At 39.7% G+C, this 21693-nt stretch overlaps 1 protein-coding gene across 1 annotated transcript in view; it reads left to right on the top strand.

Moving 5' to 3' along the window:
- OTC (ornithine transcarbamylase) overlaps positions 1 to 21693 on the top strand; it is a 70759-nt gene that overhangs the window by 34827 nt on the left and 14239 nt on the right. Inside the window, exons 5-6 of the mRNA XM_010597752.2 lie at positions 15996 to 16149; positions 18428 to 18550. Of these exons, the coding sequence (XP_010596054.1) occupies positions 15996 to 16149; positions 18428 to 18550 (277 nt within the window). The remainder of the gene's footprint in view (positions 1 to 15995; positions 16150 to 18427; positions 18551 to 21693) is intronic.

Here is a 21693-nt window from a genome sequence, read left to right on the forward strand (position 1 = left end):
TGTAGGAAATGACAAAAAAGGTTGTATTTACTAAAACGTGGAAGCATGGAGGAGGGGCACATAGGTACCCTCTGCCTTGCATGTACCAAGATTCCAAACTCTCAGAAGGAAAGCAGGTGTTCAGCAAAAACCATACTGTTTGTGCAAACAATTTAGGCACATTATCATTTCTGGGAATGGTGGTAACTCTCCCCAAATCCAAGTTCCCAGACACCAACCAAGGGCCAACACTGCCAGCAGGCTTTCCAGAGAATAGCAGTCTCTACCTGCTATATTAACTCTTCTGTGGAACTGGGCTCTCATATGTCTTCTGGATTTTTCTAAATGTCTTTAACCTAGATTTACTCTAACTGGTGAGGGGATATATCCTACACCCATGGGAGAATTCTCTTGAGATCTGAATTGTTTTCTCAGTTCAGTGCAGATCCCTGGAGCCCAGTCTCCCATCAGACGGGATTAAGTCCATTACTCACTTCCCTCTTTTGAGAAATGTCTCTCAGCAACTATTTTCCACCCCCTTATATATCAGAAAGTGCAAAACATTTATTTTCTCACATTTTAGGAGGCCAGAAACCTGACTTCAGGGTGTGGCTCTAGGGGGAGGTCCTTCCTTGTCCCTTTCAGCTTCTAGTAGCTGCCAGCAATCCTTGTAGATGTGTCTGTCTCTGTCATCTGTGTTCCTCTTCTTGCTATGTATGTCTGTGTGTCCATTCTGGTCTTTTTATACCACAGAAGTGATTAGACTTAGAATCCACCCTACTTGGGTATGATCTAATTAACATAAAAAAAGAAAACCCTGTTTCCAAACAGGATTATATCCACAGGCATAGGGGTTAGGATTCCAACACCTATTTTGGGGAACACAATTCAATCCATAATGGGTATTTTCAGAGTTTGTAAATTCCTTGATGCCAGGCTGGGGATAAGAGCTGGATATTCTATTTATTTCCTTGCTCTGGCCTTGACTTTTATTTATTTATTTAATATTTTTATTGTGCTTTAAGTGAAAGTTTACAAATCAAGTCAGTCTCTCATATAAAAATTTATATACACCTTCCTATGTACTCCTAGTTGCGCTCCCTCTAATGAGACAGCACACTCCTCCTCTCCACCCTGTATTCCCTGTGTCCATTCAGCCTGCTTCTGTCCCCCTCGGCCTTCTCCTCTCCCCTCCAGACAGGAGCTGCCTGCATAGTCTCATCTGTCTACTTGAGCCAAGAAGCTCACTCCTCACCAGTATCACTTTCTGTCTTATAGTCCAGTCCAATCCCTGTCTGAAGAGTTGGCTTTGGGAATGGTTCCTGTCTTGGGCTAACAGAAGGTCTGGGAACCATGACCTCCGAGGTCATTCTAGTCTCAGCCAGACCATTAAGTCTGGTCTTTTTACAAGAATTTGGGGTCTGCATCCCACTGCTCTCCTGCTCCCTCAGGGATGTGGCCTTGACTTTTAGATGTGACACCTTATCATGACTCAGATCACTGAATCTTTAGAAGTTTAAAATCAGGTGGAACTTAGAAATGGGATATTATCACCCAGTTTCAAGGCTTTCTGTTTCTTCCATATAATGACAGCTGTTCATGCCTAATGCTCTGAGTGTACTATATTGAAAGGTACATAATAGCTTCACAGTCATTTTCACTTTAATACAGTGCTCAGTAATGCAGTTTCAGGAACCATGTGTATGGAAGGCTCCAGATAAAACCAAATAATGTAAAGTTGTTCACTCTAATTACTTTCCCTATAGATGTAATTTACTTATGGTAGTGATTGCTAAGTGTGTTCTGCTAATGTAAAACTAGTTGAAAGGAAAAGCAGCGTGAACTACATATCCACAGGCCCCTGCAGCAACCTGGAAGGGTTTCCACTCATTGTTGTTCTGATACCTCAAATAATGGAAGTTATACGGGGACTTGTGGATGAGACACACAGTCCTGAAGAGAAGGAGCGAATCGTTGTCATGTTGAAAGAGATGTTTGAAAAAGCTGTAATACTGGTCTTAAGGTATTTATACCAATGATATTAAGACCAGAAAAGCTAATCTCACATAGGTTTCTTAGTAAAATGTTTTAAAATATTGATATCTAAAAGCGAAATATGTGGTAGAACTGTTAACCTAGAAATGTAGCTTGTTAATAAGATAGAATGATACAAAAGTGAGGTTGTAGCCACAGGACAACACTGATTGCTCAGACACATCTATATTCAGGGTGGATCTTTATCACTTGTTAAGATGTCTTAAAAACAAAAAAGCAAACAAAAAGATTGCCATCGAGTCAATTCCGACTCAAAGCGACCCTATAAGACAGAGCAGAACTGCCCTGTAGGGTTTCCAAGGAGCGCCTGGTAGATTCGAACTGCTGACTTTTTGGTTAGCAGACATAGTTCTTAACCACTGCACCACCAGGGTAAAGATGTCTAGGCCCATGATAATAGTTTATTTCATTTTGCAGTGTGGAATAGTTCTTTTGTTAGCCCTACTGTCTTGGGGAATAATGAATGCTAAGTGGGTTAAGTAGCATTTTCAGGGAGATTGAGTTTTTGACTGCAACATGGAACCTTCACTGCTTTTTTCTGGTTCCTATGAAGACTTGAAACATAGAAACGTCAGGAAAAACTCAGATTTGAGTAGATCAATGATGGCAGAGATAATTTTAGGGGAAAAAGAATACTATTTTACAGTTACTCTAAATTTTAAGGATGTTTTTGACCATAATATTGCTTAGTTTTCTTACTGCTATTAGAAGTAAATTGTTTCAAAGTAGGTTTTGTTGGTGTGTGGGGATAGTGGAAAAGAACTGAATTTTGATGCTTACAGCACTCAATTGGTGTGTGCATTCATATCAAAATCTGCTTACCTCTTTATGAAGGAGGCTTGCTCTCTTTACACCTCAGTTTATTTAATGTGAGGCAAGTTGAAAGACAGTACTATTAGTAGGTGATTCTGTGGTGCCATGAAATTTAAAATAATTCTGGAAAAAGAATTAGTCACTATTAAGCAAGAGTGACATCTCTTCGGTTTTTATTATCAATGTAGACCTGGCAATACCTGACTAAAAATGAGAAAAACGATACCCTTAACCATTTGTAATTTCTAATATTTCTCTGAAAGGTCATTTTTGGGGCAATGAAAGTTACATGTCCAATCTCATTTCAGGATAAAACCTAGCATCTTCAAAAATTCTGCACTGTTTGCTGGCAGATAAAAGTAAGAAATATTGTGGAGAAGTGATTCCTTTTAGAGGATTACTGTTTTCAGTGTTGGTTTTAGTTATCTACGCCTGCCTGTAAAGAACAAAAGATGGTTTTTAAATACTGCTTGTGGAATGTGTTTTCAAAGATTGATTCTAGAACCTTTGTATATTTGATAGTATTTCTAACTTTCATTTCTTAACTGTTTGTAGTTAATGTTCATGTTCTGCTACGCAATCATTTATATGCACGTTTCTTTTTTTTCTTTAATTTCTTTTTTTTTTAGATTTTCCTGGATGTATAGTTTAAATAACAAGAAGTCTATTTAAAACTGTAGCAGTGGTTTGCAGTTCTTGCAAAGAGGAAACTCATGGGGTTAAACTTTGTATTTTCTTTCTTATAGAATCTTCTAAAAAGGTATTTTTACATGTTCTTTTTAACAACTACGGTATACAACCTTTAAAACATCAATGTTTGGATAAAAACAAGACCCAGCTTATTTTCTGCTTGCTGTAAATTAAGCAAACATGCTATAATAAAAACAAAATAAAGGGAAATATGATCTCTTTATGAATCTTTACAGAGAAGGTATGACAGCAATATGTCCTTGGGTAAATGTTGACAAAGGCCAGTCCCTCACAGCATGAACTATGGAAATATTCTCTTAGAGGCAGTGTACCATAGTGTAAAGAGCAGGGCCTTTGAAGCAGGGGAAGTTTCTGTTCAAGTCACAGCTCTACCCCATATTGGCCCTGTGGTTTGGGCTACTTGTTTCTGAATCTCAGCTTCCTCAGTTATAAAAGGAAAATACTAGAACATATCTCAATGAGTTATACGAGCATAAATGAGATCATGCTTGTCAAGGACAGGCACACAGAAAAAATTAAAGCAATGTTGGTTGAATCCAGTTGTGGCCTCACCCAACCCCAGAGCAAGCTTCTGACTCAATTCTGGCTATTTCTGTGGTATCCCAGGCAGCTTACTCTGACCCAACACTGAAATTCCTACAGCATACTTTGGAAGAGGTCACTCTAGATGTCATCCTGCCCTACACATTTTTCTCTGAGGTCCTCAAACTTGAGATCTAACATCTAAACCAACACATTCTGGCCATTCTAGAAGCCCTCATGAATAAATTATATTTGGCATTTTCATTGAACATTCCTGGGCTTCTTTCAACACTAGCCCTTTTGAGAGGAGTTTAGCTAGGTTTGCTGACAGGTGCTATCTTGTTTCTTCATCATTCTCATATTGGTATAACTAAAATGATAACTTGGGTAGAGATACCAAAAGGCTGGAATATTCTCTCTCCTGAAGGGAGACTCAGGGACTTTACACTTTGACCCCCCCCCTTTATAGTGGGGATAAAACATATGTCTCCTCCAGGGCCTTGATCTTCTTTAGTAAAAAAAAATAAAAATAGGAAACATCCATTTTGTAATGATTACAGGGTTCTCAATGTTGTTATCCTCAGCCAAAAATTCCTCCTAATGTTTCCCAGTCAAATACTCAAACGATATGAGTTATCACTGATAACAAACTGGATTTGGGAGGGCATGCAGTCTGATTCAAGCAGGATGGGGACAAAAGGAAGAATGAATGGCAGGAGTCTATGAGACTACAACTTCTGCTTGTCTTTGGCTTTTGCAATACATTCACCGTGTTCTAGTATTTTAGGAAAAACTCAGCTCCCTCTAAGGGTATCAGGATTGCTATGTGTTTATCCATCTCATCAACATGTACTTTTGCTCTTAAGACATGGCTTAGCCCATGATTTGTCTTTCTCTTTTTAGTATCTGTTCACTCAACTGCACAGGCTCTGCAGCAGGTTTTCCTGGGACCATGGGAGATTTTGCTTATGGTGGGCTTTTTGTTTCATTTTGTTTTGGCTTCCTGGATATTTTAGTTAAGTCCTAAACAAGTTTTAATTTTATACCAAAAGGAAAAAAATCAAAGAAACTCAGAGTTGGAAAAGTGTTTATGGGTTATTTAGATCCACCATCCTTTTCATGCCTACTCCACACCATGACCACTGATGGTCATTGAGCCATGTGTAAGAAGATCCAGTATTGGGGAACTCTTTACATAATGAGCTATCTTGTTCCATTTTTATACAGCTCTTGGAGAGTTTTCTTGTAAATTGTGTTGAAATTGGTCTTGCTATGGCTTTTGTCAGTGTTCTTCTGCTTTTTTAGTATCTTTATAAACTCATAGATTTTAATATATTTGAAGATTTCAATTCATTGCAGTTATTATTCTTACTGATGCTCAAATTGTCCAATGTAATTGGTCTTCGAGTTGGCTTCTGGGTCATTTTAACACAGCTCCATTAATCTTTGATAACTACTTTGCTTTTTGTTATTACAAATGTTCCAGGCTTATCTTGTCCATTTCTTTACCAAGGCCAAGTATTAGCCATTGCTCTAAGAAGCCCTTGTTCATTTTGAATTACATTCAAAATCAAGTTAAGGAGAAATTTCCTTTTGGGATAATTTTTTTTTTTCTGGTTATTACAGTAATGCTAAGGAGCCCTGCTGGCACAAGGGTTAAACTCTTGGCTGCTATCTGAAAGATCTGAGCTTTCAACCTGCCAGCTGTTCTGTGGGAAAAAAGACCCAGGGATCTGCCCCTGTTAAGATTACATAGGAAACTCTATGGGGGCAGGCCTACGCTTTCCTATAAGTCACTACGAGTCAGAATCGAATCAATGGCACACAACAACAACAACAACAGTAACACTCCTTTTGGTAGAAAATCCTCAAAGAGATAAAAATATAGATAAAACCAATATTGCCATCATTCAAAAATGATCAATGCTAACATTTTATCTTCTCCCGAATCATCTTTGCATTTAAAGTTCCATGCAATGCTGCTTCTTTTTCTAAAGAGTAGGACAGGAAATGATGGGGGAAACTAGATCAGGTTTTAAACATTTAGGAAAAATCAAATTGAATAATAGTTTAACTTGCTAATCTTTTTTTTCTTTTTAAATCCTAATATTGGCTATTAAACATCCAGGGAAAACTGGCCTGTATGGGAAACTTTAAATTTCGGTAATTTTGATTTTGCAGATGTTTTGCCACTATTTTTGACAGATGCCTAAGATTGTCTGCAAAGCTGCAGGAATTCACTGGAAGGCAGGCAGAACTCTATATAGCCCACAGAAATGAAAAGAGGCCAAAAGAAGAGTCATTACAGAGCCAGAGAGTATTTTAAACTTATCAAACTTTCATTAGTAGCACTTAGAACAATGCTCTTACAATGGGTGTCTTAGTTATCTAGTGTTGCTATAACACAAGTGGATAGCTTTAACAAACAAATTTTTTTTCTCACAGTTTAGGAAGTTACAAGTCCAAATTCAGACCACCAGCTCTAGGGGAAGGATTTCTCCGTTGGCTCTGGAGGAAGGTCCTTGTTTCTTCAGCTTCTGCTTCCTGGTTCATTAGAGATCTCCATGGGTTGTGTCTTGCATCTATCTTACCCATCTCTCCTCTGCTCACTTGTTTAATCTCTTTTATATCTCAAAAGATACTGACTCAAGATACACCCTACACTAATCCTGCCTCATTAACATAACAAATACAACCCATTCTGAAATGGGATTATAACCACAGGCATAGAGGTTAAGGTTTACAACACATATTTTAGTGGTGGTGGTGGGGCACAATTCAATCCATAACATTTCACCCTTTGGCCCCCAAAATTCATGTCCTTGTCACATGCAAAACATATTCACCCCATCATATCATCCCAAAAGTCTTAAATCAACTCTAAGTCCAAAATCTTATTTTCTGAAACATCTAAATCAAATATAAGTGAGACTTTAGGCATATTCCATCCTGGGGCAAAATTCCTTTTCATCTGTAAACCTGTGAAATCTAGAATACAAGTTACCTGTTTCCAAAGCACAATGTTGTAACAGGCACAGGGTAGACATTTCCATTACAAATAGGAGAAATTGGAGGGAAAGAAGGGATAACAGGTATTAAGCAAGTCCAAAACCCAGCAGAACAATTTACATTAGCTCTCAAGGCTTGAGGATAATCCTCTGGGCCCATCTGGGCAATGGCTCTGCCCTCCAGACTCAGGGTGTTGGCCATGCCCTCTGGACCCTGGGTTGGAGGCCCCTCAGCCCTGGGCTTCAGCTTTGCGTTCCAGGCCCACTGGGATAGCAACTGTGCTGCCTCAGCTTTGGGTAGCCCCATTCTCCTAGTCCATCTGTGTGGCAACCCCTTATGCTTGGCCCTGGCAGGCCGCTTTCTTCTGCTGTTGGGCATGGCAGCTTTTCCCCTCAGCTTTGGGCGACAGCCCCATTCTCCTGCCACACCTTAACAGTTAGCCCACACTCCAGAACAGAGCTGGTAAAGATCTGACTCTTTGGAACCTACGAGGCTGTGGCCTCACCCTTTGAAACCAAGAAGGCTCTGCTTCCTGTGCTCCTTCCAACAGTTCTGCTGATCTCCAAGCTGCTCCAGAGATGGTCCTTTTCTTTTTGTGCAGGCCAACAGATGTAGCTTCTTTGGCCTATTTCCTGCCTATAGAATTCTAAGAGGCAGACAGTGTTCTTTCCTTTTGTTCCTTCTCTGTCCCTTTCAGTCTAAGATGATGGGTTTTCTGCTGTGGTAGTTGGTTAGATCCATCAGTGACAAGCTTGATCTTTTTAACAAAAGATTGTGAAGCCATGTCCTTGATGAACATTCTAGGACACGTGACCTTAGTTTGTACAACAGAATTTTCCAAATCTTTAAGTTTTGTTTTCATTTTGCACAGTTTGTTTTTAAGTTCATCTCTTTCCCTGGTGGCGTAGTGGTCAAGCGCTACGGCTGCTAACCAAAGGGTCAGCAGTTTGAATCCACCAGCACTCCTTGGAAACTTTATGGGGCAGTTCTACTCTGTCCTGTGGGGTCGCTATGAGTCAGAATCGACTCGACGGCACTGGGTTTGGGTTTTTAGTTTTCTTTCCTCTTGCATTTTACTACAAGTGGCAAAAAGAAACCATGCAGCCCCTTTAAGATCTTGCTTAGAAATCTCATTATCCAGATATACAAGTTTATCACTTACAAGTTCTACCTTCCACCAAACACTTGAATATAATTCAGACCAGTTCTTTGCCACTGCATAAAAAGCACTGCCCTTCCTCCATTGTCCAATCACATGTTCATCACTGTCTTTTAAAGCCTCACCAGAAGCACATTTAACACTCACATTTCTAGCACCATTCTGTTGCTGGCGCCATATATAGTCACTAAGATGATAGCAATTTTCTCCGTAGCTCTCCTCACTTCCTTCTGAGCCCTCACCAGACTTGCCTTTGATGCCCATAATCCTACCAACAGTCTATTCAAGGCAATCTAGGCTTTTACTATTAAGCACCTTAAAACTCTTCCAGCCTCTTCACCGAACCCAACCGAACCCATTGCTGTTGAGTCGATTCTGACTCATAGTGACCCTATAGGACAGAGTAGAATTGCCCCATAGGGTTTCCAAGGAGCAGTTGATAGATTTGAACTGCCCAACCTTTTGGTTAATAGCCATAGCTCTTAACCACTGCGCCACCAGGGCTCCTCTTCACCTAAAGCACACACACACACACACACACAAAAAAAAAACTCATCCAGTCTCTACCCATTACCCAATTCCAAGACCACTTCCACATTTTAGGTATTTGTTGAGAGCAGCACCCCACTCTTCCAGTACCAAATGTCTTAGGCTGAATTCTCTAGAGGAGCAAAACCAGTGAAGCATATATACATACATATAGAGAAAGAGAGAGATTTCAAGGAAATGGCTCATGCAGTTGTAGAGGCTGATAAGTCCCAAATTCATCAGTCAGGTGTCAAGCTGGAGGCTTCTCCTGACTCACGAGTTGCAGGAGCTGATGAATCCAAAATATCAGGTCAGGCCGCAGGCTGCTAGCTCACATCCCAAGAACCATAGGTTAGATGATGACACATTGAATACAGGATTGAGAAAGGGAGAGAGGGAGAGGGAGAAAGGTGAAGAGAGAGAGAGAACTTTGCCAGAACATCTGTATATATTGGATGCAGGCCACACCCCCAAGGAAATTCTCCTTATATCAGATCACAAAATGGAGGATAATTACATAATACTGAGAACCATGGCCTAGCCAAGTTGATATATAATATTGACTTTATCACAGTGGGGAACTATATAAAGCCCAGATTGCTGTGAATGTGCCTGTAGCTCAGCTCTAGCTATAGGTTTGTAAGTATTCCCTGTGAAAGGTCTTAAAAAAAAAAAGTCTTTAGTAGCCTGGAAGAAGAGTAAGAAAAATGATTTCTCCATGATTTATACCAAATTTAAGTATGAAGTATAAACCAATGTCACTTGCAGAAGAATATGCACTAGTTGTGTAGTTAAAGGTCTTTAATATCTTTGTTTCCCCCAAGTGATTCCAATGTGACAATAACCTGGTGGGCTGCTCCCCCCACATATCATCGAATCCCACTTTCCCTTCAGCTTCTGTGGCTGAAGGAGGACTGAAGTGGCATTTTCTATCAAGCTTTGCTGTGTTCCCTTTTTCCACAGCTGCTTTAATATCCAAGGGTTTTTTTGTATGTGTGTGTGTCTGTAGACATATTCGCTACTCTTTGTACTTTGTTTACAGTTCAATTTATTAAACTTATGAATTTATCAAATAATTGTCATTCCTTTAAATATTAAATAGCAAAACCAAAAACCAAACATGTTGCTGTTGAGTCTGACTCATAGTGACCCTGTAGGGCAGGGTAGAACTGCCCAGAGGGTTTCCAAGGAGCGGCTGGTGGATTTGAACTGCCAACCTTTTGGTTGGCAGCCGAGCTCTTAAACACTGCACCACCCAAAAGACCCAAACCAAACCCATTGCCGTCGAGTCAATTCCAACTCATAGCGACCCTATAGGACAGGGTAGAACTGCCCCATAGAATTTCCAAGGAGTGCCTGGTGGATTTGAACTACCAACATCTTGGTTCGCAGCCGTAACACTTAACCGCTACACCACCAGGGTTTCCGCTGCACCACCAGGCTCCTTAAATAGCAAACATTCCTCTAAATCAGTGGCTCTCAATGTGTGGTCTCCAAACTGACAGTATCAGCATCACCTAGAAGCTTGTTAGAAATGGAAAATCTCGGGCCCCATCCCAGACCTACTGGACCAGAAACTCTGGGGGTGCGGCCCAGTCATCTGTGCTTTAAACAAGCCCTCTTGGTGATTCTGGTGCACATTCTAAACATTCAGATACTACTCATGCGACCAGTAAATTAAATACATATTAAATGAGCAAAACAAGTCTCAACAGTTTAAACATTGATTGCAAACGTAATCAAATGCTTTTAAACATTTAATGTAATCACAAGCCTAGCATTTCAGATTTTCTTGAATACTCTAAACACTTTAAAAAGGGGGAAAAAAATACACAAAATACCACATTGATCAGAGAGCTGATTAACATTTTGACAACAATAGTATAATAGATTTAATTTCATTTTTTATTCTTATCCTTACTTTTATTCTTATTATCGTATGAGCCTGGAATTTAAACTTTTTATATATTGCTGGGATGTCATGAATTTTACAAGAGACTGTCTTTATTCCTTTTCAGGGTTTATGTAATCTTACCAGACTGAAAAGGAAAAGAAATATCATCACAGGAAGCCAGGGCTGCAGGTTCTAGAGTGTTGACCACTTAACTTTGGTTCCCTTGTGGGCACTGGGTACTAAATTCAAGGTCCGTTCAACTCAAGCTTCTGGTCACTAGACTGAATATCTTTTTATCACATAGGTTTCACTTTTTGTCATGAGATCTGTATTCATGTACTCTTGCTGCTATAACAAATCATCACACATTTAGTGGCTTGAAACAACACAAATGTATTATCTTTCAGTTCTGAAGGTCAGAAGTCTGAAATGGGTTCATGAGCTATGTTTCTTGGGAAGCTTTAGGAGAGAATCTGTTTCCTTGCCCTTTCCAGCTTCCAGAGGCCACCTGCATCTTTTGGCTGTGGCTGCCTTGCTCCATCTTCATAGTTAGCAGCATAGGCTTAGCATTTTCTCTCCTCTCTGACCTCCTGTCTGTCTCTCATAAGGACTGTGATTACATCAGACCCACCCCAGAATAATCTCCCCATTTCCAGATCCTTAATTTAATCATATCTGTATCACTTTTGCCACGTATGGTTACATATTCACAGGTTCCGGGGATTAGGACATAAACATCTTTGGGAAGCCTTTATTATGTCTACTGTTGTTGTTGTTGGCCACCCCATGTCACAGAGTAGCACTGCCCCATAGGGTTTCCTAGGCTGTAATCAGATTGCCAGATTTTTCTCCTGAAGAGCCGTTGGGTGGATTCAAACCATCAGTTTAGTTACCAGCCAAACATTTAACCATCATGCCATGAGGGATCGTTGTTCCTGTCTTTCATATAGATTCTGATTTTTTAAGAATTAAATTGAGGTGTTCTTTAAGTTTTGTTTGTAATCTCTTGCAGTGCTTGACCCATTTTAATATTTTATGATGTATTAACCTGCCCTGGTTTCAATATTTAAAATCATGTACCTTTCTTGTTGGCATTGTCTTAATAAGTTTGGTCATCTAGAGGTTTCATTTCCAGGAAGATGAGACAGTGAATCTAAAAATTTAGATTTGTTTTTTCAGAATGGTTAACTAATTTATAATTTTAGACTAAATGATTATATCCTCTTTCTAATTGGAAATTGTGTATCACAACTGGTACTAATTGACTGATGGACTCCTTTTCTACTTTATTTTTATATAAGATCACAAATGCTGATGAGCTTGTCCATTTATGGTATAGTTCCTACCATTACTAGGACTATTTGTTTTAAAATTTTGCTAATTCTTTGTGGTTTATACAGATTAAAAAGGTACATATCTATAATTTATGAACAGAAATATACTTATCAAAATAAACAAAATATCAATACTTTTCTACTTATTTAAGTAAATAAATTAAACATACATGATATTCACCTTTCTTTGATATTATAATTATGTTTGGTACATTTTCTTTATGTTAACTCTTTTCTTATGAACATCATGGCCTTTTCCAAGCTTGTTTCCTTTAACTATTTTTATGTACATGATCACAGTTTGACAAATGGGAGCCTCTTTGGGTTGACTTTCCTTTTAGCACCGTCCCTGCCCATTTTTTAAAACAATATTTTCTTGTTTTTGTCCCTTCCAATTTTAAAATGACTTTTGCTTTCTGGCAAAAACAGGATGTTCCAGATCTATTCTGATTTTATCCTGCCCTTATTTTTGTATAGAGTTGTATTAGAAAACAAAATATGCCCAGTAGGGATGCTGCTTACAAGTGTTTATCATGGATAAAACTACAGATACTGCTGTCCCCATGGAACTGCTCTTAGTAGTGACGGAGGGGAAAGGAGAACACTTCTTTTATAAGCTTACAAGTTCTCATTGTTCCTGCCAGATAACATATCATGTTTTTATCCCTTATAGTATGGGGTTTCAACAGCTACTGAGACTTTTCTCCTCTACATCTATCCGTTGTTCCACCCAGCAGTAGAGTATCCCACTCTCCAGCCAGCTCCTCTCATGCTCTATTTTCTAGAACAATGGTTCTCAACCTTGTCTTTGTACTGGAATAACTTGGGGAGCTTCACAAACATTGATGTCTGGATCTCACCACCAGAGCATCTGATTTAACCTACCAATGGGCAGGCTTTGGCATCTGAGGTTTTTTCACCTCCACAGATGAATGCTAATGTGCAGCCAAGGTGGAGAACCTCTGTTCTTGGAGGTGTTGGGCAACCTCAATAAAGCTGACCAGGCACTCTCCCGTGAAATTACACTGTAGAGGTTCCAGGCATACCAACTTGACATTATAAACAGAACAAGTAAATGCAAGCTTGCTCTGTTGGCTACTTTGCTATGGAAACTTGGGAGACAGGGACTTGTTCAAGGGAGGGAACCACAAGACCTGTCTTTTTTTTTTTCTTTCAGTCTTTTGAAAGACATGTGGGTATACGGTTTTGACTTCTCCAACTGCTCCTCTAATGTCTCCCTCTTTCTGCCTCATCTTTCCTCACTTCTTCCTAACCTTCCTCTCATTACTCTAAGGTTTTAAAGGGCTTTCGTTTACTCATGTATGAAGTTGAGATAATATTTACAGGTGATACATTCTAAATCAAGCAAAACTTAACAACGCATTGTGGCGAAGTCCCTGAAAACCATAGGAGATTGGCAGCCGCGGGCCTAGCTCCCTAAAATGATTTAAGAGGCCACAATAGAAGTCAAATTTGACTTTCTGACAATAAGATTCCAGAAGGTCAATCGTAATGGTTAAACCAGATTTTTTATCCTATCTGCATATACTTTAGGAACTGATTCTAGTTTAAAGGGGTCTGAAGTATGACTTCCGGCGTCAAACACCCCCTGCTTATCTCTTTCTCATAGAATTTTAGGTATTATAAAATTGACCAATTCTTGGAAAATAGGAAATCAATAGTTGATTATAATTATAGCCCTTATTGGAAAATCTACTTTCATGTGAGTTACTTTTCCATGATAGAGTTAGAAACCTGCATTCTTATAGTATGAAGCATCAGTACAGTACATCTATACTAGGAAAGGGATTCATATTAAAATCTTGAAGAAAGGGAAAACATGGATGGCCTCTCATTTAAAAGCTGGGTTTCTTCCTATTAAAGGTAAACCCTCTACAACAGTGACTTCCAACCATTTTAGCTTGAGCTGAGGGACCAACATCACTCTGACATATGGAGAGACTTTAAAATTTAGATCTGAGACTTCCCTTCCAGAATTTTATTATATGTGGGTTTGAGGCAATGTGTTATAATGTCAAGAACATGGACTTTTTTTAAATATAATTTTTATTGTGCTTTAAGTGCAAGTTTACAGATCAAGTCAATCTCTCACACAAAAATCCATACACACCTTGCTACACACTCCCAATTACTCTCCCCCTAATGAGACAGCCCGCTCGCTCCCTCCACTCTCTCTTTTTGTGTCCATTTCGCCAGCTTCCAACCCCCTCCACCCTCTCATTTCCCCTCCAGGCAGGAGATGCCAACATAGTCTCAAGTGTCCACCTGATCCAAGAAGCTCACTCCTCACCAGCATCCCTCTCCAACCCATTGTCCAATCCAATCCATGTCTGAAGAGTTGGCTTCGGGAATGGTTCCTGTCCTGGGCCAACAGAGGGCCTGGGGGCCATGACCACCGGGGTCCTTCTAGTCTCAGTCAGACCAGACCATTAAGTCTGGCCTTTTTATGAGAATTTGGGGTCTGCATCCCATTGCTCTCCTGCTCCCTCAGGGGTTCTCTGTTGTGTTCCCTGTCAGGACAGTCATCGGTTGTAGCCGGGCACCATCTAGTTCTTCTGGTCTCAGGGTGATGTAGTCGCTGGTTCATGTGGCCCTTTGTGTCTCTTGGGCTCATAATTACCTTGTGTCCTTGGTGTTCTGCATTGTCCTTTGCTCCAGGTGGGTTGAGACCAATTGATGCATCTTAGATGGCCGCTTGGTAGCGTTTAAGACCCCAGATGCCACTCTCCAAAGGGCAAGAACATGGACTTTTGAGTTAAACAGATTTTGGTTTGAACATAAGCTCCTCCAGCTTAATTAGGTGTGTGGCCTCAGGCAAGTCATTTAACCTCTCTGAGCTTCAGGTCCTTCACCTATAGAGTGAGCATAATAATACCCATCTTTCTGCGTGTTGTTTGAATGTGTGGCCATGATTTGATTTGTCTTCCTTCCCTGGTGAATTCTTTTGTGTTGTATGGTAGGAAGCAGTTGCTGATTTTTTTCAAAGATGTTGACAGCTATGTAGAGTAAAGGGATAAGAGTGGGAATGTTTTCTCAGGCTCAGCCTATACCAGAGTTTATTGATGGCTGTGTCTGTTCAGGTCCACTAAGAAACAGACTCCAAGACGGGATTAAAGTTCTAGAGGTTTATTGAGGGAAACACCTGTGAAGGATTAAGGAGCAAGGAAGCAGGAGTAGGCAGGGGGAGCCTTTAGAATGGGATTCAAGTCTGCTCCCTGTGAAAGGAGAGGGGAAAGGAAGGAGAATGAGAGAGGAAGAACTTTGGACTTCAGTGCAGCTCTGAGAAAGTCTCAGCCAGGCTGATGGAGAGCTCTAAAGCAAAGACTGCCCATCAGAGAAGTCTCACATCAGGCAGGAATGTTCTAGTTCTAGGACCCCTGCAGTGCTCAGTCAATGCTTGAGAGCAGCTTAGGAGAGCGTGGACTGGGCAGGAATGCTGTGGGAGACCCTCAAGGTGCTATGGCTGGAGGCTGTCAGCTAAAGGCACTATTTCAGGCAGGCTCTCGTTGAAGAGGGGCCTGGGTGGTGCCCTCCCATGGCTGCCACACTGGTACGTTGAATTTTACAGTGAAAATGTATGTTCTTCTGCGAGATGATGTAAAAGAAAATTAGTCACATGTCAGGTCGTTAATGTTTCTCTATCTCATTTTTGGTCTTGTCTCTTTTAACTGAACCAACTTCTGTTTATCAAGTATCATTCATCATCATGTCTGCTGGGCCCACAATTTATTTCTCATCTCGGCAAAAAATAGTAAAATCTCTGGATAAAACATGGGTGGAACAATATCTTGCTTTCATGACTACATGTTAAATATTCACTTTTAAATCTGTCATATTGATAGATAGTTAAATGGTAACTCAGTAAAAATTCTAATTTGTTAACATTTCTCATTACTGTTTAAGATCCAACATTAAAGAAGGAATTATAAAGCATAATTAACTTATATATTCTTTTCTTCATTTTTCATAGAGTGTTGTCTAGCATGACAGATGCAGTGTTGGCACGAGTGTACAAACAGTCGGATCTGGACATCCTGGCTAAAGAAGCATCCATCCCAATCATCAATGGGCTGTCAGATTTGTACCATCCTGTTCAGATCCTGGCTGATTACCTCACACTCCAGGTTGGCTGATTTCTTTGTCTTACATAAGAGCAAAATCAGCAAATAGCTTCTGACTAGCTTTAAATGGAACCACTTACTTAAATGATGGTATTGGTGTTTTTTCAAATGTCATCTCGACAAAGAATTATAGCATATGTGTACATTCTAGGTATCCAGGGAAAACAGGGCATTGTTTAAAATAGACTATAAGGTCCTCCTGCTCTCAGTTCTGATCCCAACTCCTTTTAGCCCCTCTCTCATCCCCTGTTCTTTCAATCACTTTGTGTTTTCATGCCATATTTAACACAATAGATGACTAGGGAATGTTGGCGCATACAGAATGGAAAAGGCTTATGTAATCTTACATACATCAGGGTCTGTGGCTTGGAGGTGAAGACTAGTGGAGTGTACTTTGGATATTCAAAATTGTCGATTACTAAGTCACTTTTGGGGGAGAAGGGCACTTTCTATCATTTTAATAAAGTGGTAATTTAAGACTAGGGTTAAGAATATACAGAATTTATAGAATTGAGGCTCGACTTTAGCCATATCCCCCCAAATTAGGAACTTGAGTAATTTTGAAAGATTTACTTTGTTTGCTTTGCTACAGCCAATCTGTATAGCCTAGCCATAAGGAATCCTAACAACCCTGGTTTCCGTGTCTGTAAAAGATTCTGGGGAGACAGGGTAAGCTGAATAGGTCCATCTCTCTCCCCATTTGAATAAGCTACACACATATAAATGTGAGATTAAACTGAAAATGAAGCTCTTTGGAAATGAGGATACAATCCAATCCAGAGAGGATGATACAACAATGTCACATGCCAAGTGGCTCTTTGCAGGTGTGGCTTTACATATACACCAGATAATTTAGTACTTCCCCCAGGGCTTTATCATTACTAGATTATAAATTTATTGTGAGAAAATGAGCTGTCTTATTTGTCATAGTGCCCCTGCAGGGCCTTGCACAATGCCTTCATTATAGGAGGTACTCAAAGTAAGAGCTGAATGAATAAATAGCAGCTTATTAAGAGTATGGCTCTAAATCAAATGGATCTGGATTTAAATCCTAGCTTAGCCACCTTGTAGTTCTGTGATCTCCAAATTGCTTAAGCTTTCTGTTTTTGTTAAAAAAATTATAAAATATATCGAACCTAAAAATACTTCAAAACAAATTAAACACCCATGTACCCATTACACCCACTCCTCACTTATCGACATGGTTAGGTTCCAAAGACCAGGTCGTTATGTGAAAATTGGCATTATGCAAAAATGGAGGATGACCACATCAGATCACAAAATGGAGGATGACTACATCATTACATAAGTGCCAAATTGTGTCATTACATAACTGCCAAACCACTGCCCAGCCAAGTTGACACATAATCTTAACCATCACAGCTAGTGTTACTCTTGCTTTGCACCTCAGCGTTTGTTACTGCCAGACACATACATCGTTAATACACAAAACAGATAGTAGATTTTTCACTATTGTCATGAAAGTGAAATGTCGGATAATGAGATGGCCTATAAGTGAGGAGTAGGTATACACAGTTTTGTCACATCTTAACATGATGGAATAATTACTTTTTTTTTTTTTAACATGATGGAATAATTACTTTAGAATCTTTTGCTGTTTCTAAATAAAACATTACAAATGGAGTTGAAGCTCACTATGTAACTCTCCCTGACCCCATTTCCTGCCACCAAGAAATTATTATCCTGATAGTTTAATTTATAATTCTCAAGCATGTATTTGTACTTTTACTGCACACATTTATGTCCATAACCAATCGAGAGTATTACTGTGCATGTTTATAAACTTTATATAAATGGGAACATATTCAGCACTACCATGTTACACTGTTCCAGGCACATTTTATCTCCCATTTCTTATACCAAAGAATGTAAACTCTGTAACATAAGGGCAGTGATTTTTATCTCCTTTGTTCATTGTTTTGTTGCCATGGCTAAGAAAAGTGTCTGGACATTGATGATAGTCAACTTGTTAAGTAAATGAAGAAAATGAAGATTCAAATTTGAAATTTATGAAAACATGAGTCTCCATATGAGTTCATACAACGTCTTGGTTTAAGACGTTGGGTCATTCTGCTATTGTTTTTGTGATTGTACGTTCATATTTTTTAATTTTCTCTGTATAATGCAAGAAAAATTAGTAGTTTATTCATTCCAAGAATACATTAAAATTGAGGTGAAAATGTTTATTTTAACTCTAGTAATTGTTGCACATAAGTGGATTTCCTCCCGGGTTTAATCTCCTTCATCCCTTGCCCTCCAGGAACACTACGGCTCTCTGAAAGGCCTTACCCTCAGCTGGATTGGGGATGGGAACAACATCCTACACTCCATCATGATGAGTGCAGCGAAATTCGGGATGCACCTTCAGGCGGCTACTCCAAAGGTAGCGAAACCTTCTGCCATGAAACAATCTCCCACTTATTTTTACTGAGGTGAAATTCACATAACATAAAATTAATATTTAAAGTGAGCAATTCAGTGGTATTTGGTACATTCACAATGTTGTTCAACCACCACCTCTATATAGTTCCAAAATATTTCTATCGTTCAAAATGAAAACCTGTACCCATTAAGCAGTCACTCACGTTCCCTTTTCCTTTCAGGCCCTGGCAACCAGCAATTTCTCTTGTCTCTATGGATTTACCTCTTCTGGATAAAAAAAAAAATTTACTTCTGGATGCTTCATATAAATGGAATCATAGAATATGTGGCCTTCTCTGTCTGGCTTCTTTCACTTAGCATAATGTTTTGAGGTTCATCCATGTTATAGCATGCATCCGTACTTCATTTCTTTTTATGGCCAAGTAATATTCCACTGTGTGTATATACCACAATTTGCTTATACATTCATCTGTCAATGGACATCTGAGCTCTTTCTATCTTTTGGCTATTGTGAATAGTGCCACTATGAACGTGTGTTCATGTATTCTTTTGAGTACCTGGTTTTCATTCTTTAGGGTATATCTGGGAGTGGAATTGCAGTATTATATGATAATTCTATGTTTAACTTTTTGAGGAACCAGCGAACTGTTTTCCACAGTGGCTGTACCAATTTACATTCCCATCAGTGATATACAAAGGTTCCAATTTCTCCACATTATCTAATCCCCTCTTAAATCACCCCCAGATGCTTTTACTCAGTGAAAGCAAAGCTCTCTTCCACTTATAGCACAGATTGGGCCAAAATTTTAGGATATGTTGCCAGCCCTGCTACTAAATAGCTAACTGGCTTCTTGAGTGCCCAATTTTTCATCTCTACAATAAGAGAGATAGTCTTGGCTGATGCCTTTCATTCTGTGAGTCTGTGTTAAAAGAATGTCTGAATTATCCCTTTGAATGCCCTGAATTCAAGCATTTGATGACTGGCATCTTTGTGCATTACCACCACAAAGGCTGAAGAAAGCAACGAAATCCAGACAGCATAGAATTCTCAGCAAATGGGAAAAATGCTGTCATTTTTCTAATATTTCAGTTTGGTAGAAAAATGTCAATCCAATATGAAGGTCACCAGCTTAATATTTCAAAAAAACCCAACTGCAGAGGCCCTCAGGCTTTTAAAATCTGTGTCCCACACGGCTGTGAAGATGAACCCCACGTATGTATATACTAGCTACTGCTAATCTCACAGAATGTATAGGATGCATTACTTCTTTCCTGGGCCCAAAGTAACCTTTTTGATGCACAAGAAACTGGTAATAGTTGTTGCCTGTAAGGAGGGGGAACCGGAAGGTTCAGGGGTAGAGGTGGGAGGGAGACTTTATTTTTATTTTGTATACTTTTATATGGTTTGAATTTCTTAACATATGTATGTTTTTAACTACATATTAACAAAAATATATAAATATATAAATAAAATAAACGCACTGAAATAAAAAAGCGTAGCTCTCCCTAGGAGAAACCTGTGTTAAGATACCCCAGACCTCTACTAAATGAATAGGCCTTTTAAATGGTAAAACTTAACCCTACAAGAGATTCATACATGAAGCAGTCCTGAAGGATCCCCACAGAACCTTTTAAACACCCCATCTCTACTGAATTCTTTCCCTATTAGTTGGTCGCTAATGTCCTATAAGGAGTCTTTTGAAGGGAACATTTCCCTAGATATAAACCATTTCAAACACAAAATTTTGATTTGTGGTAAAAGACAGAACTGACTTTCTTATTAAGAGATGACTTTTATTCATGATTAAAAAGAATTTCTTCTTGTTTTTATGATTATTATGCACCAGTGTGTTTATGACCAAGCATGTGTTTACTGTTAATCTCAGTAGTCACTGCTGTGTTTCCCTGTGATAAGCTAAGACATCCAGAGCTGAATATGTGAGGATTAAAAATTCCTTGCTGCTTCTATTTCTTGAGTTTGAGATGTTTATTTACCAACCACTGGGAACATCAATTACACAATGTGGGCTAATAGCTGCATTTATCTATCGGTAAATACAAAAGCCCTTGAGTCTCTTATACATGCTTCATATACCCTCACCCCCAATGTCTTAGGCACGGTTCCCCACAAGTAGACCCCAAGTTGAGGATTTGTGTGCAGGTGATTTAACAAGGCACTGCTCCCAAGGGATTCTCACCTTCCATGTGGGAGACTCCTGGGTTTGATTCCTGGCCAAGGTACCTCATGCACAGACACCACCCATCTATCATTGGAGGCTTGCATGTTGCTGTGATGCTGAACAGGAATGCAGGGCTTTCAGTTTTAAAACTGGGGGAGTCCCAGGCAAACCAGAATGAGTTTGTCACTTGAGTGCTATGTTAGGCAAAGTTCGACAGAATATAGCTTCAGCCTGATCCCACAGGTGAGCTCTGGAGTGTAAGTTATGCCCCAGAGTTGTCCCAACCTGAGGCAAGGAAACTGGGCTTTCATCCTTCTAAACCAGTCATTAGTCAAAATCCACCGGGAGAGGAAAACCCAAAAACCAAACCCATTGCTGTCGAGTCGATTCCGACTCATAGCAACTCTATAGGACAGAGTAGAACTGCCCCATAGAGTTTCCAAGGAGTGCCTGGTAGATTCGAACTGCCGGCCTTTTTGTTAGTAGCTGTAGCCCTTAACCACTATGCCACCAGAGGAAGGGGAGGTAAATCCCCTGGCATTTCTACCTCTCTACAGGACTACAATTTTTTTTTTTATAGGACTACAGGAAACCCTGGCGGTGTAGTGGTTTAAGTGCTATGGCTCCTAACCAAAGGTTCGGTGGTTCGAATCTGCCAGGCACTCCTTGGAAACTCTGTGGGGCAGTTCTACTCTGTCCTATAGGGTCGCTATGAGTCGGAATCAACTCAATGGCACTGGGTTTGGTTTTTTCGGTACAGGAGTAGAGAGGTAGCCAGAGGGCTGCCTTCCAAGGCAGAGTTTCAAGTGCTAGGTGTTAAAAAGCACACTGAAATGGGAGGATGGAGCAAAAGCCATAAAAAAAGTCCTCTTAGGGCATCTGGATAGACCACAGCATTGTCTGCTGCATCCTGCTGAAACAAACAAAATGCTTCTTGAACGCTAAAAAGTATAAATCATTACTA

The sequence above is a fragment of the Loxodonta africana genome, chromosome X (assembly GCF_030014295.1).
Source record: "Loxodonta africana isolate mLoxAfr1 chromosome X, mLoxAfr1.hap2, whole genome shotgun sequence".
NCBI classification, from domain to species: domain Eukaryota; kingdom Metazoa; phylum Chordata; class Mammalia; order Proboscidea; family Elephantidae; genus Loxodonta; species Loxodonta africana.